The sequence below is a fragment of the Heterodontus francisci genome, chromosome 2 (genome assembly GCF_036365525.1).
Source record: "Heterodontus francisci isolate sHetFra1 chromosome 2, sHetFra1.hap1, whole genome shotgun sequence".
Lineage (NCBI taxonomy): Eukaryota > Metazoa > Chordata > Chondrichthyes > Heterodontiformes > Heterodontidae > Heterodontus > Heterodontus francisci.
In genome coordinates, this window is record NC_090372.1 from 117,669,330 (window position 1) to 117,685,665 (window position 16,336).

The 16,336-nt window shown below is 41.2% G+C and overlaps 1 protein-coding gene across 2 annotated transcripts in view; it reads right to left on the reverse strand.

Annotated features, from left to right (window-relative positions):
* The window catches only part of casd1 (CAS1 domain containing 1), a 100,564-nt gene that overhangs the window by 53,429 nt on the left and 30,799 nt on the right, over nt 1–16,336 (reverse strand). For both annotated transcript variants that reach the window (XM_068009923.1, XM_068009933.1), the window contains exon 2: nt 2,684–2,780. In XM_068009923.1, the coding sequence (XP_067866024.1) occupies nt 2,684–2,780 (97 nt within the window). The remainder of the gene's footprint in view (nt 1–2,683; nt 2,781–16,336) is intronic.

A 16,336-nucleotide genomic window follows, 5' to 3' on the forward strand; every position in this document is an offset into this window, starting at 1 on the left:
CCTGTATAACTGCAGCAAGACATCCTTGCTCCTGTACTCAAATCCTCTTGCAATGTAGGCCAACATACCATTCGCCTTCCTAATTGCTTGCTGCACCTGAATGCTTGCTTTTCTGTATCTAAACCTTATGATACGATGATCACTCTTACCCACGTGCTCCCCACAGACACTTGGTCCACCTCATTTCCCAGTACCAGATCCAGCAATGTCTCTTTTCTAGTTGGGCTGAGAACATACAGATCAAGGAAGTTCTCCTGAACACATTTGAGGAATACCTCCCCCTCCTTAGCCTTTACTCTAAAATTAGCCCAATCGATATTTGGGTAATTAAAGTCTCCCAATATCACCACTCTATAGTTCTTGCGCATCTGTGATTTCCCTGCAGATTTGCTCCCTAACTCTCCTTCACTCTTTGGAGGCCTATGCAACACCCCTAGTAGAGTGATCATACTCTTTTTGTTCCTCAACTCTAACCAAATGGATTCTATCCTTGCCCCTTCAAGGACATCCTTCCTTTCCAGTACTGCAACATCTTCCCTAATTAGGACTTGCACCCCACCTCCCTTTTTCCTTCTCTACCTTCTGAGCATTTTATATCCTTGTATACCAAGTACCCAGTCCTCACCATTTTTAAGCCACGTTCCTGTTATTGCCACTACATCATATTCCCATACTGCTATTTGTGCTTGTAGCTCACCAAACCTTATTCACCACAGTTTGTGTGCTTACACATATGCATTGTAATCCTGTCTTTGCATTCCTCGCAGTCCACTCCCATCTCTAGTACGAACACTTTCACCCCACCTAATACTTTGCTATTTTCTACTCTAGTGCTATCTGTCTCTTCCAATTCTGATTATTCTAGCGCACTCCTGGCTGGCCTTGCATGTTCTACCTTCATCCAAAACTCTGCTGCCTGTGTTCCAACTCACACCAAATCCCATTCACCTATCACTCCTGTGTTCGCTGGCCTACACTGGTTCTCATTCTTGCTTTCAAATTCCTCCATGGCCTCATCCCTTACTCTCTCTTTAATTTCCTCGAGCCCAGCAACCCTTCGAGATCGCGGTGCTGCTCCAATTCTGGCCTTTTGCACATCCCAAATTTTCACTGTTTCACTACTGGTGATTGTGCCTTGAGCTGCCTAGGCTCGAAGTTCTGTAATTCCTTCTTTAAATCTCTCTGCCTTTCTAACTCTCTTTCTTCCTTAAAACTTACCTCTTTGATCAAGTGTTTGTAATCTCTATAATCTCTATGTTGCATGGTGTCAAATTTTGTTTGATAATACTCGTATGAAGTGCTGTAGGATGTTTTACCATATTAAAGATGCTATAAAGGTACTATATAAAGTACAAAAAGTGGTTCCTGTTGGAGGGATGGAGAAACCAGATAATTACAGACCCATCAGTTTAACATCAAATGTGGGATGATTACGAGAATATATCAGACATAGCATAACTGAACATTTGGACAAGCAAGCCGATTAAAGTGTGTCAGCCTGAATTTGGAAAGAGTAGGTTACAGATCAATAAATTTAGTTGAAATTTCAACTGATACATAGTTGGGTTACTGTGGCAGAAGTACACTTGAATAACCTGAAAAATTTGAACCAATCAGGCAATGCTATTTAGTTTAAGTCCAGTGGAGTTTTTTTTTCTTTCCAAGTTTCCTCCCTCCTTTCCTGAAGGTAATAACTACCTGGATTATGGCTCTGCCAGCATCAGCTGCCCTCCAATAATTCACCTATATGGCCATTCTTTACAAGCCTAGAAAGTTGACTGTTGGCAGGTTATTCAGCCTTGCATAGAACAGCTGAATGCACAACCCTGTTTTCAACATTGTCCATATAAGCACTTTCCTTTTGGGAGTTACTGGGCAGAAATTACAGGAGGGAATTACACTGAACTCTCTTGCCCTTTGTAACGTCTGGGAGATGTACATGTAAATTTGCAAAATAGGAGTGAAAAATCTTCGATTGTGCCTTCTACGGCATAGGGAATATTTGCACTTCCTTAGGAGAGTACAAGCACCACCTTTTCCAGAATACTTAAAACAAATACACAGAAGAGACACATGGAAATATCCTAGCTTAAAACCGCAGCTTGATGTGTTTGGAGTAGAATTACTTATTTTACAAAGTAAAATAAATAAACCAGCAAAATCAGTAAAACAATGGTGTTTAAATGGTACAGGCTAAACTTCACTGTTATTTTAAGCCACTTTCTACAAATGAAACATAAACACATGGTTTGTAGTAAGGAAAAAATGTTTAACATACAATATCCCCGACTTTTAAAACCAACCACCACGAAAAGCAGAAAAAATAAGAATCCACAGAAGGGGAAGACCAAGCCTTGTGCAGGCACAAGTAAGCCTTTAATCTAATCAGATAAAGCCACAGTAGCTAAAATCCACATTTCTATGCAGAAAAAATTTTGGTTTTCTATCTCCGAGGATATTATGCTCCTCCCTCAATGTGAAGCAATTAACATATTCGACAATTAGAAGAGTGAAATGAAAGAAATAGGTGAATATGTAGAAGCTCAGTCACATCATTTTCACACATCCTATTAATGTGCTAAGCAACTGAGATACTGGCAACATCTTTACTTGCACGAATGTTACAATCCACATAGTCTTTACGGCACATAAATTTCCATGAAATTATTTCAAAGTCACTTGCCTGATTTTGTAGTTATGCATCATGCAGCCATTAGGTTGCCACACATTTTCACCAAGGAATCGGCCACTAGAAAGGAGCGACTCACAGGTATCACCACCTGGAGAGAGATGATCACAAAATAGAAACAAATCTGTTATGTAGATGTTTACTAACCACAACTAGAAACAATGAAGAAACAAGTAGTGACTGGATGCAAGAAGTGAAAAAGGAATCCAGGTAATGATTGAAAGCAGCAAAACTATTGAACGCATGGACAGAATCTGAAGCAATTGTTTGTGCAACTCCTAGCCGGCGAATGGTATGATTTGAATTTTGCCCATCCTTTTCAATGGGCAGCACTTTACAGAAATGTGGAGTCACAACAAATATATAGCAGATACAGGTTTAATAAAGTTAGAAAACCCCACAAACCAAAATGTACACAGCATCAACATTTCTTTTTACATTTTTAATTTGTTCATGGGATATGAGCGTTACTGGCAAGGCCAACATTTATTGCCCATCCCTAGTTGCCCTTCAGAAGATGGTGGTGAGCCGCCTTCTTGAAGTGCTGCAGGCTTTATGGTGTAGATACACCCATAGTTTAGGGAGGGAGTTCCAGGATTTTGACCCAGTGACAATGAAGGAACAGCAATATAGTTCCAAATCTGGATGGTGTGCAACTTGGAGAGGAACTTGCAGGTCATGGTGTTCTCATACGCCTGTTGTCCTTGTTGTTCTAGGCGGTAGAGTCCACAGGTTTGGAATGTACTACTGAACCGCAGTCTTGGCAAGTTGTTGCAGTGCATCCTGTAGATGGTAAACACTGCAGCCAATGTTCACCGATGGTGGAGGGAGTGAATGTTTAAGGTGGCAGATGGGGTGTCAATCAAATTGGCTGCTTGGTCCAAGATTAGTGCTGTTGGAGCTGCACTCATCCAGGCAACTGGAGAGTATTCCATTACTTGCCTGACTTGTGCCTGATAGATGGTGGACAGGCTTTGGAGAAGTCAGTTGGTGAGTTAATCGCCACAAAAAATTCACAGCCTCTGACCTGCTCTTGTAGCCACAGTATTTACATGGTAGGTACAGTTAAGTCTCTAGTCAATTGTAACCCTCAGGATGTTGATGGGGGATTCAGCAATGGTAATGCTGTTGAATATCATGGGGAAATGGTTAAATTCTCTCTTATTGGAGATGGTCATTGCCTGGCACAAATGCTACTTGCCACTTATCAGCCCAAGCGTTAACATTTATGTCTTACTGCATGCGAGAACGGACTGCTTCATTAACTGAGGAGTCACAAAAGGGACTGTACACAATCAGCGAGCGTCCCTATTTCTGACTTTATGATAGAGGTAGGGTTATTGAAGCAGCAACTGAAGATGATTGAGCCCAAGACTAAGTCTGTGATGAGGTCTGGAGCAGAGTTATCCTGGTGGAACCCAAACCGAGCATCGGTTATTGCCAAATAAGTGCTGCTTGATAGTGCTGTTGATGACACTTTCCATTACTTTGCTGACGATTGAAAGTAACCTGATGGGACGACAATTGTCTGGATCAGATTTGTCCTGAGTTTTTCAGACAGCACATACTTGGTTAATTTTCCACACTGTCGGGTAGATGACTGTCTCGTAGCTGTACTAGAGCGCAGCTAGTTCTGGAGCACATCTTCAGCGCTATAGCTGGCATGTTATTGGGACCCAGAGCCTTTGCTGCGTCTATTGCGCTCAGCCATTTCTTAGTATTACGTGTAGAGTCATAGAGAGATACAGCACCAAAACAGGCCCTTCGGCCCACCGAGTCTGTGCCGACCATCAATCAACCACCCATTTATACTAATCCTACATTAATCCCATTTTCCCTCTCACATCCCCACCTTCCCTCAATTCTCCTATCATCTACCTACACTAGAGGCAATTGTATTTTTTACAACGGCCAATTTACCTATCAACCCGCAAATCTTTGGTATATGGGAGGAAACCGGAGCACCAGGAGGAAACCCATGCGGTCACAGGGAGAACTTGCAAACTCTGCACAAGCAGTACCCAGAATCGAACCCGGGTCGCTGGAGCTGTGAGGCTGTGGTGCTAACCACTGTGCTGCCCTGTGTAGTGAATCTAAGACTGGCATCTGTGATGCTGGGGGCCTCAGGAGGCAATGAGATGGATCACCCACTTGGCACTTCTGGCAGAAGATAGTTGCAAACACTTCAGCCTCCAACTTTGCACTGACGTACTGTGCTCCACCATCATTCAGGATAGGGTTGTTAGTGGAGCCTCCTCCTCTCTAGTATTTTTTAAATGGTCAACCACCAGCTGTATGATTTTAGGATTCTATTCTATTTGATCTGATCCATTAGTTGTGGAATCACTTAGCTCTGTCTATAACATGCTGCTTCCACTGTTTAGCATGTTTCTATCCGGTGTTGTAGCTTCACCAGGTTGGTACCTCATTTTTAGGTGTACCTGGTGCTGCTCCTGGCATGCTCTCCTGCACTCCTCATTAAACTAGTGTTGGTCCCTTGGCTTGATGGTAATGGTAGTAGAGTGAGGGATTTGCTGGGCCATAAGGTTACTATGTCAGGCTGTTGCTAGACTAGTCTGTGGGACAGTTCTCCCAATTTTGGCACAAGTTCCCAGATGTTAGTGAGGAGGACTTTCAAGGTTGATTGGGCTGGATGTGCCTTTGTTACTTAGGCTGATGCCGGGAGGCCAGTCCTGTTTTATTTCTATTTGACTTTTCCGTAGCGGTTTCATACAACTGAGTGGCTTGTTAGGCCATTTCAGAGGGCAGTTAAAAATCAACCACATTGCTGTGGGTCTGGAGTCACATGTAAGCCAGACTGTGTAAGCAGACGTCCTTCCCTAAAGGACGTTAGTGAACTAGATTTTTTTCTGACAATCTGATGGTTTCATGGTCACCATTACTGAGACTAACTTTTAATTCCAGGTTTATTAAATAATTGATTTTAAGTTTTCACAACTGTTGTGGTGGGATCTGAACTCATATCTCCAGAGCATTCATTCAGACCTCCAGTAACATTAACACTATGCTACCATTACGATAGAAAAATTACACCAGTAACACTATTTTCAGCTCGTAGGGATTAGGTAGCAGCATTATACAGCTCCTGCAAGATCAGATAATATATAGCAAGTCTCAATTACAGTACTGAACCAATTTTCATACAGTAGCTGATTTATCATCATCTTTTTAAAATAGTTGGTTTCAAGGTCTTCCCCATCCCCCAGTTCAAAGGTGGGGAAAAAAAAGTCATCCTCTTGCTCAAAACTCCCATTCCCATCCTCACCCCAGCTATAACTTCCCTTTCTACTGTAAGGCACTTGAATAAGTTTCCATCTCCTAGGTATAGATTCAGCTTTCCCATCATTCGGTTTGAAACTCTTCCGTCCAAATACCCCACATGGTTCACAATATAAAAACTGCCTGGCCAATGTGACCAATGACGTGACTGCCAGGTCAAACTCACGTTTACAATGACTTCCAGCATCTGCTCCAGCCAAAATGCACCTCCTCTAACAGGTGCAGGCTGGCCTTAAGTAGTGCTGGCTAACTTGAACTTGTGCTTGCCTTTCACGATTTTGTGCCCCGCTCAGTCTTGCAGCCACATAACAGTATGCTTAGCACTGGCTGCACGCTACAATCATTTAAATGAGCAGGCAGCACAAAGTTTGTGCAATTACTGCGTCGGAAGCAACATAGGTACATAAGTTCGTGCACCATAATCCTTGCACCTGTTTTTGGGTCTCAAACGCCGGAGCATTCAGGTTCATTCGATTTCTGCACAAGCTGCAAGCTTTCAATCTTAATCCCATCTATGGTGAAAATTGTTTTAATCATTAAGCAGATGTTAGAATTCAAAATTTTTGGTAGCTGCAAGCAGCATACTTTAGCTTTGAGCTTTTATTTCCATAATTTTTATTGTATAATGCAATATATGGCAATTACAATAATCAGAAGATCTAGGTATTTGAGAAAGTCTGTGGTGTTAAATACAAATCATTTGGAATATATATATAATTGAAGTGATTAAGGTGGAGTTAATGGCTCCTTCGCCTCTGGAATCACGATCCAGCTTGGAGCGATGGGATGAAACTTTGAAAATAAATGGTATTTTGACCATTTCATAAGATGAATCTCTTTACTAATTTATATATTAAAGTACAAAAAGCTCCGAGCATACGAATTAGGAGCAGAAGTAGGCCATTCGACCTCTCGAGCCTGCTCTACCATTCAAGATGATCATGGCTGATCTGACTGTAACCTCAACTCCACATTCCCACCTACCCCCAATAACCTTTCATCCCATTGCTTATCAAGAATCTATCCACTTTAAAAATATTCAAAGACTCTGCTTCCACCACCTTTTGGGGAAAGAGAGTTCCAAAGACTTACAACCCTCAGAGAAAAAAATTTCTCCTCATCTCTGCCTCATTTTTAAACAGTGACCCCTAGTTCTAGATTCTCCCACAAGAGAAAACATCCTTTCTATATCCACCCTTTCAAGACCCCTCAGAATCTCATATGTTTCAATCAAGTCGCCTCTTACTCTTCTAAACTCCAGCAGATACAAGCCTAGCTTGTCCAACCTTTCCTCAGACAACCCGCCCATCCCAGATATTAGTCTTGTAAACCTTCTCTGAACTGCTTCTAACGCATTTACATCCTTCCTTAAATAAGGAGACCAATACTGTACACAGTACTCCAGATGTGGTCTCACCATTGCCCTGTATAACTGAAGCACAACCTCCCTACTTGCAGTAAATGTTAACATTCTATTAGCTTTCCTAATTACTTGCTGTATCTGCATACTAACCTTTTGCGATTCATGCACTAGCACACCCAGATCCCACTGCATCTCAGAGCTCTGCAATCTCTCACCATTTTAAATAATAGGCTTTTTTTTTATTCTTCCTGCCAAAATAGACAATTGTACTCCATTTGTCAGATCTTTGCTCACTCACTTAACCTATTTATATCCCTTTGTAGCCTCTTTATGTCCTCTTCACAACTTACTTTCCTACCTATCTTTGTGGCATCAGCTAATTTTGCAACCATACCTTCGGTCCCTTCATCCAAGTCATTGATCTAAATTGTAAAAGGTTGTGGCCCCAGCACCAATCCCTGTGGCACATCACTCGTTATATCTTGCCAACCAGAAAATGATCCATTTATGCCTACTGTTTCCTGTTAGCTAGCCAATCTTCTATCCATGCCAATATGTTCCTACACCAGAAGCTTTTATTTTCCACAATAATCTTTGATATGGCACCTTATCAAATGCCTTCTGGAAATCCAAGTACAGTATATCCACTGGTTCCCCTTTATCCACAGCACATGTTACTTCTTCAAAGAAGTCCAGTAATTGGTTAAACATGATTTTCCTTTCACAAAACCATGTTGACTCTGCCTGATTACCTTGAATTTTTCCAAGTGCCCTGCTATAAATGATAATGCTAACATTTTCTCCATGACAGAAGTTGAGCTAACTGGCCTATAGTTTCCCGCTTTCTGACTCCCTCCTTTTTTAAATAAAAGGAGTTACATTGTCTATTTTCCTATTTAATGGAACCTTCCCCGAATCTAGAAAATTTTGGAAAATTAAAGCCAAAGCATCAACTATCTCACTAGCCACTTCTTTTAAGAACCTAGGATGAAGACCATCAGGATTAATTTCAAAATAATCCAGTCTATTTGTACTATTGGTTTTGTTGTACAATAACATTTTTTAAAATGTCCTCTCCAGATACACCAAAATAATCTTTTGGGTTCCCCTCAATTTCAAGCGCCACATATGGAGATGGAAGCATTATTGCCTAAATCAAAGTAAATTACAATCTTAGAATAATCCATAAACAATTTTAAGTGGCATCATATTGCAACAATTCTGCCTTGATTCTAATGCAATCTTTTAATTTTACGTACAAATGAAGATTATTTGTATCAACTTCACTCATACATTCAGAAAGACTCTACCGATCTCAAATTTCAACATCCGATGGCTTTCAAAATAATTGCACTATTTGCACCTCTGCCATTCTGCCCATTTGATGCACCTATTAGTCTATGAACTTGCTGTTATTTGTCCTAAATTTAAGAGCACAGTAATGTAGCAGTTCTGGTACTGAAATAGCAGCCTGGAGGTTGTGTGTTTAAATCCCATCTTGACCATTTGTGAATTTGAATTCAATAAATCTAGTAATTTGTGGTCCAGCATCAGGGGAAGAAAATGACTGAAAATTGGTTCACTAATGTCCTTCAAAAAGGAAATCTGAGACCTTTAATGTGTCATGTAAGGGTGACAAAAGCGCAAGAAAGGTATTGTTTGAGGTGAAGTTGGGGGCACTCAATGAGGCAAAAAACAAGAAGTCAGTAACATGTTTCAGAGATCACTACATCAGTCTGGAACTGAACTCTGGATATTTTTATTTATTTATTTCAGAGATACAGCACTGAAACTAGCCCTTCGGCCCACCAAGTCTGTGCCGACCAACAACCACCTATTTATACTAACCCTGCAGTAATCCCATATTCCCTACCACGTACCTACACTAGGGGCAATTTACAATGGCTAATTTACCCATCAACCTGCAAGTCTTTGGCAATTAGGAGGAATGTTGTAGTAAAGAATATACTAATCATGAGGAAGCTGTGGATACCCGCCCGACATCCAGGACCAATAGTGGTTCTGTTCTACAGGAGAAAGCGAGAACTCAACAAGACACCGAATGGAATTTTAGGATTCACAGCAAATACAGGATTACTGGAAAAATAATTACAATGCAAGGAGACTGTTCATCTGTGGACTCTGGCATTGTGGATTCCTCTAAGAATTCAAGAAACTAATTGGGGGGGGGAGGGGGAAAAAAAAAAAGTCTCCAGGATACATCAAGTCAACTGCACCAGGTACACACACACAAGGAATGTCAAGCCCCCAGCTTACAAGAACCTTAATGTTTCCATTTGCTACAAAGCTCAGTCTAACTTTTAAATAAATGCCAACTTGTTCACAGAATTCACAGGAAATAACATCCATAAAGCATCAGTTTGCCTCATCACTCAATGCTCCAGTGTAATCAGTTAAAACTCTCCAAAAGTAGGTATAGCAGGGAAATGGACAGCATTGAAATAGGTATTGGCACTTCGTGAGTACAAGATTTGAGCTTATCTGGTCAGTAATGTATCGCAAGGTTCAAGCATTTATTCTGAGCAGTCATTCTTTAAAGAAAATTCTTTACCATAAAAGATGCAGTAAAAACAACAGTAAAATGAAAATAAATCTGAACAAAGCAAATAAATAATGGCAACATCTTTTCCATATGTCTGGTATCTCAATTAAAAATAGGAAATTCAAGATGAATTCACACAAACTTTCAGGAAAACTGTTACCCTTGGCAATGATACTGCAGTTAAAATACAAATAGGGCTGAATTTTATCAGCGCACTGCGCTCCTAAATGCCGCGGCCGAGCCCCCGCGCATGCTATATCCCTTTTAATAGAGGGAGTGGATTGACCGTCCCAAATGACAGAGGGGGCAGCCGCTGCATCCCCAGCAACTGCGTCTGGTGCCACCGCACAGACTTCAAGCCCTTAGCAAAAATTTTACATTTTTAAAGGCATATTATATTTAATTTATTTTTTAATAAATTAGAAGATGGAGGCCCTTTCATTGCCTTTTATTCTGCAAAGTTATTTTATTCCTGACTCGAACTTCCCCTTCCCAATCTTCTCACATTTACCCTTCAACCCCTTCCCTGAATCCCCACAGCCAATAAAATGTGTTTTCCCAGCTCCCCTACCTCTCCCGCCCTGATAATCTTATTCCTCCCCCCTCTTCCCACCAGGGTCTCGCCTCAGAAATCCAACACAGAGTTCCGAAGGTGTGCGAGTCCTGCCCGGTGGAATGTAAAATCGGTGTGGGATGGCTGCCAATGGTAGGTGAGTACATTTGCATTTCATTAATGTTTATTTTAATAGTTAGATGAAGGCCCCGCCGGGCCACACCGAGGTTTCCCCCCCCACCCCCACCCCGCAGCTGGTAATATCAGACAGGGCCTTCTCAACATCTGTTTGAGGTGGCCCAGTCCAGGCAGAATTTTACAGCCCCCACCCCCCGCCACAACCCCCAACATCGAGGGGCTCGTAAAATTCAGCTCATAGAGTTTGAATCAGAGCCCAAGTGATGCCACAAAGAAGATAGCCTCAATCTAATTTGTTGTGGAGTCAGTTCAGGCCTTAATACCATATTTATATTTGCAAGCTGTGTCTACATAACACCAAATTCACTTACTTAAGAACATTTTATGTTTAATCCTAATACTTCAGAGGAAAAAAACTGACTGCCTAAACTGCATCTCAAGTCTTTCTAGTCAGTCCAAATCTGAATCTTCGACACTTAAAAAGGTAGAAATTATTTGTCTTGACAGACTGATGTAATGAATATAGCAAGGGATTTAAAACACATCATAATTTAAGGAAAAGGTCATTGTCTACATATCTTTGTTTTGAGTAATGTTGCTCATGATTTCCCTTCAGAACTATTCAATTTGTTAGTGCAGTAAGAGAATAGTTCAACAAAAACATAGCCCGCTCAAAACTATAAAGGCAAGAAATAAATATCCAGTGAGTTGCTGTGTTCCTATTGTTACGACTGAGGCAGGAGGAGTGCACTGTTTATTCTTGTCCCACATTTCCACAGTTCACATATATTTAAATTTCTCCACTTACTGATATGGTTACGCCTGCAGCGGGAGCAACGCACCATCAATTCAGTCCCGTCACTCCACAGGTCGCAGCATATTATCAAGCTTTCACACCCAATCAGAAAACAGCCGAATTAAACAAACACTCGAGTAACCCCAGAGTGAAACAGACATAGAAACACAGAAGCAGGAGTAGGCCATTTGCCCTTCGAACCTGCTCCGCCATTCATTATGATCATGGCTGATCATCCAACTCAGTAATGTGTTCCCGCTTTCTCCCCATACCCTTTGATCCCTTTAGACTCAAGAGCTAGATCTAACTCCTTCTTGAAAACATACAATGTTTTGGCCTCAACTGCTTTCTGTGGTAGCGAATTCCACAGACTCACCATTATCTGGTTGAAGTAATTTCTCATCTCTGTCCTGAAAGGTTTACCCCGTATCCTTAGACTATGTCCCCTGGTTGGGGAACATCTTTCCTGCATCTACCCTGTCAAGTCCTGTTAGAATTTTATAGGTTTCTATGAGATCCCCCCTCACTCTTCTGAACTCCAACGAATATAATCCTAACCGACTCAATCTATCCTCATACCCGCCATCCGAGGAATCAGTCTGGTAAACCTTCGCTGCACTCCCTCTATAGTAAGAACATCCTTCCTCAGATAAGGAGACCAAAACTGCACACAATATTCCAGGTGTGGCCTCACCAAGGCCCTGTATAATTGCAGAAAGACATCCCTGCTCCTGTACTCAAATCCTCTCGCTATGAAGGCCAACAGACCATTTGCCTTTTTTACCCCGTTGTACCTGCATGCTTACCTTAAGCGACTGGTGTACGAGATCACCCAGGTCTCGTTGCATATTCCCTGCTCTCAGTTTATAGCCGTTCAGATAATAATTTGCCTTTCTGTTTTTGCTACCAAATTGGATAACCTCACATTTATCCACATTATACTGCATCTGCCATGCATTTGCCCACTCACTCAACTTATCCAAATCACCCTGAAGCCTCTCTGCATCCTCCTCATAACTCACCCTCCCACCCAGTTTTGTATCATCTGCAAATCTGGAGACATTACATTTAGTTCCATCTAAATCATGGATGTATATTGTGAATAGCTGGGGTCCTAGCACCAATCCCTGCGGGACCCCACTAGTCACTTCCTGCCATTCGGAGAAAGACCCGTATATCCCTACTCTTAGTTTCCTATCTGCCAACCAATTTTCTATCCATCACTATACACTACCCCCAATCCCATGCGATTTAATTTGACATGCTAATCTCTTCGACTTTGTCGAAAGCCTTCTGAAAGTCCAAATAAACCACATCCACTGGCTCCCCCTCATCAGCTCTACTAGCTACATCCTCAAAGAATTCTAGTAGATTTGTCAAGCATGATTTCCCTTTCGTAAATCCATGCTGACTCTGCCCGATTCTACCACTGTTCAAGTGCTCCGCTATAAAATCTTTGATAATGACTAGAATTTTCCCCACTACCGACGTCAGGCTGACTGGTCTATAATTCCCTGCTTTCTCTCCACCTCCTTTTTTAAATAGTGGGGTTACATTAGCTACCCTCCAATATGTAGGAACTGTTCCAGAGTCTATAGAATCTTGGAAGATGACCACCAATGCATCGAGGGCCACTTCCTGAAGTACTCTGGGATGCATACCATCAGGCCCTGGGGAGTATCGGCCTTCAATCCCATCAATTTCCCCAACACCATTTCTCTACTGATTTCCTTCAGTTCCTCTCTCTCAGTAAGCCCTGTGTTCCCCAACATTTCTGGTATGATATTTGGGTCCTCCTTTGTGAAGACAGAACCAAAGTATGCATTTAGTTGGTCAGCCATTCCTTTGTTCCCCATAATAAATTCCCCTGTTTCTGACTGTAAGGGACCTACATTTGTCTTCATCAATCTTTTTCTCTTCACATACCTATAGAAACTTTTACAGTTTTTATTTTCCCCACAAGCTTGCTCTCCTACTCGATTTTCCCCTTCTTAATCAATCCCTTGGTCCTCCTTTGCTGAATTCTAAACTGCTCCCAATCCTCAGGTCTGTTGTTTATCCTGGCAGACTTATATGCCTCTTCCTTGGATTTAATTTCCCTTGTAAGCCATGATTTGGCTACCTTGCCCGTTTTACTTTTGCACCAGACAGGGATAAACAATTGTTGCAGTTTATCCCAGCGCTCTTTAAATGTTTGCCATTGCCTATCCACCATCGTCCCTTTAAATAAAGTTTCCCAATCCGTCATAGCCAACTCACACCTCATACCTTCGTAGTTTCCTTTACTAAGATTCAGGACCCTAGTCTCAGAATCAACTAAGTCACTCTCCATCTTGATGAAGAATTCTACCATATTATGGTTGCTCATCCCCAAGGGGTCTCGCACCATTAGACTGTCAATTATTCCTCTCTCATTACACAATACCCAGTCTAGGACGGCCTGTTCTCTAGTTGGGTCCTCAATGTATTGGTCCAGAAAACGATCCTGCATACAATTAAAGGATTCCTCCTCTGCGGTATTGTGACTAATTGGATTTGTCCAATCTAAATGCAGATTAAAAAGTCACCCATAATTACAAATGTTCCTTTATCGCATGTGTCTCTAATTTCCCAACATCACCACTACACTGTGGGGGTCTATATACAACCTCCCTCACATTTTTTGCCCCTTAGTGTTTCTCAGCTCTACCCATACAGATTCCACATAGTCAGAGCTCATATCTTTACTCACTATTGCGTTAATTTCCTCTTTAACCAGAAATGCAACTCCAAGACCAAACCAGGTATCTTTAGACAACAAATTAACTATTTATTAAAAAACTAAATCTTAAAGACTATTAAGATAAATCTATGCCTAAAGACCTTCTAACTTCTTATTTAAATCTCACTCCCCCATTCACACACATACACTCAAAAATAACAGTAGTTACCAGTTTTATAAGTGCCGGTTTTTAAAAATTAGCTGTCTTTTAAGACTGAATAAAATATATAAGTTTTTGTGGATTACGTTCCTGGTGGATGAGGTATTCTAATGCGGAAACAATCAAAGCCACGCACATGAATTTGATGAAAATAGTGCTTCTGTAGATAGGCATGCAACTCTTCGGCTGCAGTAGGCAATACAAACAGTTTCTTGAAAAAGGCAGCTTTTCTTCTTTACACAGGGAATTAACTTGGCTTGTAGCACCTTGTAGAATTTCTGCTGCGAGAGAATAAACAGCTCCTTTCTCTTCAGTATAGTTCACAGGAAAGTCTGAAAACTAAGTGGTTTCTACCAATTTTTGCCAGTTTTACACACAGTTAAGTGGAAACATTACATCATGCGACCTCTCTCCTGCTGTTGCCCAGGGTAACAAAAATGCAGCTGTGGCATACTGTGTCTCCAGAACTTTCTCTTAAAGATGCATTGTTTTTAACAGTGTTAAAGGCACACTCACGGTTTTTAATCCGAGGAGAAAAATAAATACAAGTCCGTGATAATAGTTAATCATATACTCTATTTTTCTCTAGAATATTAGAGAAACCTGGTTGGTGTGTTTTAAACAACAAAATTAACAGATTATAAACCAAGTTTTAACCAACAATGAAGTAAAACATACATACAAATTCACACATTAAAGCCCCCTTATTTATCCTAGAGCGCGCGCGCACACACACAAAAAAAGTGAAAGGGATTTTCGTTTACAGCTGTTACAAAGAAATAGAAGGAATAAAAAAGACCCACTTAGGCTGAAAAGAAGGTATGGAAAGATGTCCTTTATTTCAGTCAGGTGCCCCAAATGCATAAAGGCAGCCATCACTAAGATCTTCCTAGAACAGTTCTTTCCGAGCGATGAAGATCAGTTTGTGTATGCTTTCCAAGAGCTGCAGCTACAGAGGCTCCAAATAGGTCTTAAAGCAGGAATGCAGCAACAAAGGTTTCAGTTCCCACACATCTGATGCAAAGGTTCCTTCAAACATGCAGGGTTTCTTCAAATACAGGAGGCAATTGGAAACTACTTTACTATATGCAGGGTTGATTTTCAAGAGAGAGAGAGAGAATGGAGCTATTCAATTTAGGGCGGCACAGCGGCACAGTGGTTAGCACTGCAGCCTCACAGCTCCAGGGACCCGGGTTCGATTCTGGGTACTGCCTGTGTGGAGTTTGCAAGTTCTCCCTGTGTCTGCGTGGGTTTTCTGCGGGTGCTCCGGTTTCCTCCCACAAGCCAAAAGACTTGCAGGTTGATAGGTAAATTGGCCATTATAAATTGTCACTAGTATAGGTAGGTGGTAGGGAAATATAGAGACAGGTGGGGATGCTTGGTAGGAATATGGTAGTGTAGGATTAGTATAAATGAGTGGTTGATGGTCGGCACAGACTCGGTGGGCCGAAGGGCCTGTTTCAGTGCTGTATCTCTCATCTCATCTCATCATCTAATTTCTGGCAGGCTAAAATCAACTGGCTTTTTTAACAATTCAAATTGAAACTGAAAACATTCCAAAAGTCAAGTCTCCTGACATCCATAAATCCCGGCTTGTCACTTCTTTGTAAACATCTCTCCAAGTCAAAAACCACTCCTGTTGGATTTTTATTTGAAAACAGGTGCCTTCCAGTAACTGTTCACAGTTGAAACTCAGTCCAAACCTTCTTGTGACCTCCATTTTTTTTTCAAAGTTCCAGCATCTATAGCATCCTTTTCAGTTTTAAAATACAAATTCTCAAAATTTAATAAAAATGGAAACACTTGTAACACTGACAGTAAGTTCATGCGTTTCTAGCAGGCACTACAATGTACCGAGTATGGAGCCATATTTGGTGTTAATATTTATTAAAAATATACAACTAATCCAAAGTTGCACAAGATTTTCAGAATTAACTATGCATGGAAAAATATTTTGAAAACTACCCAATAAAGTATTGAAAAGCTAAACCTACTCTGTACAATATATAAAGA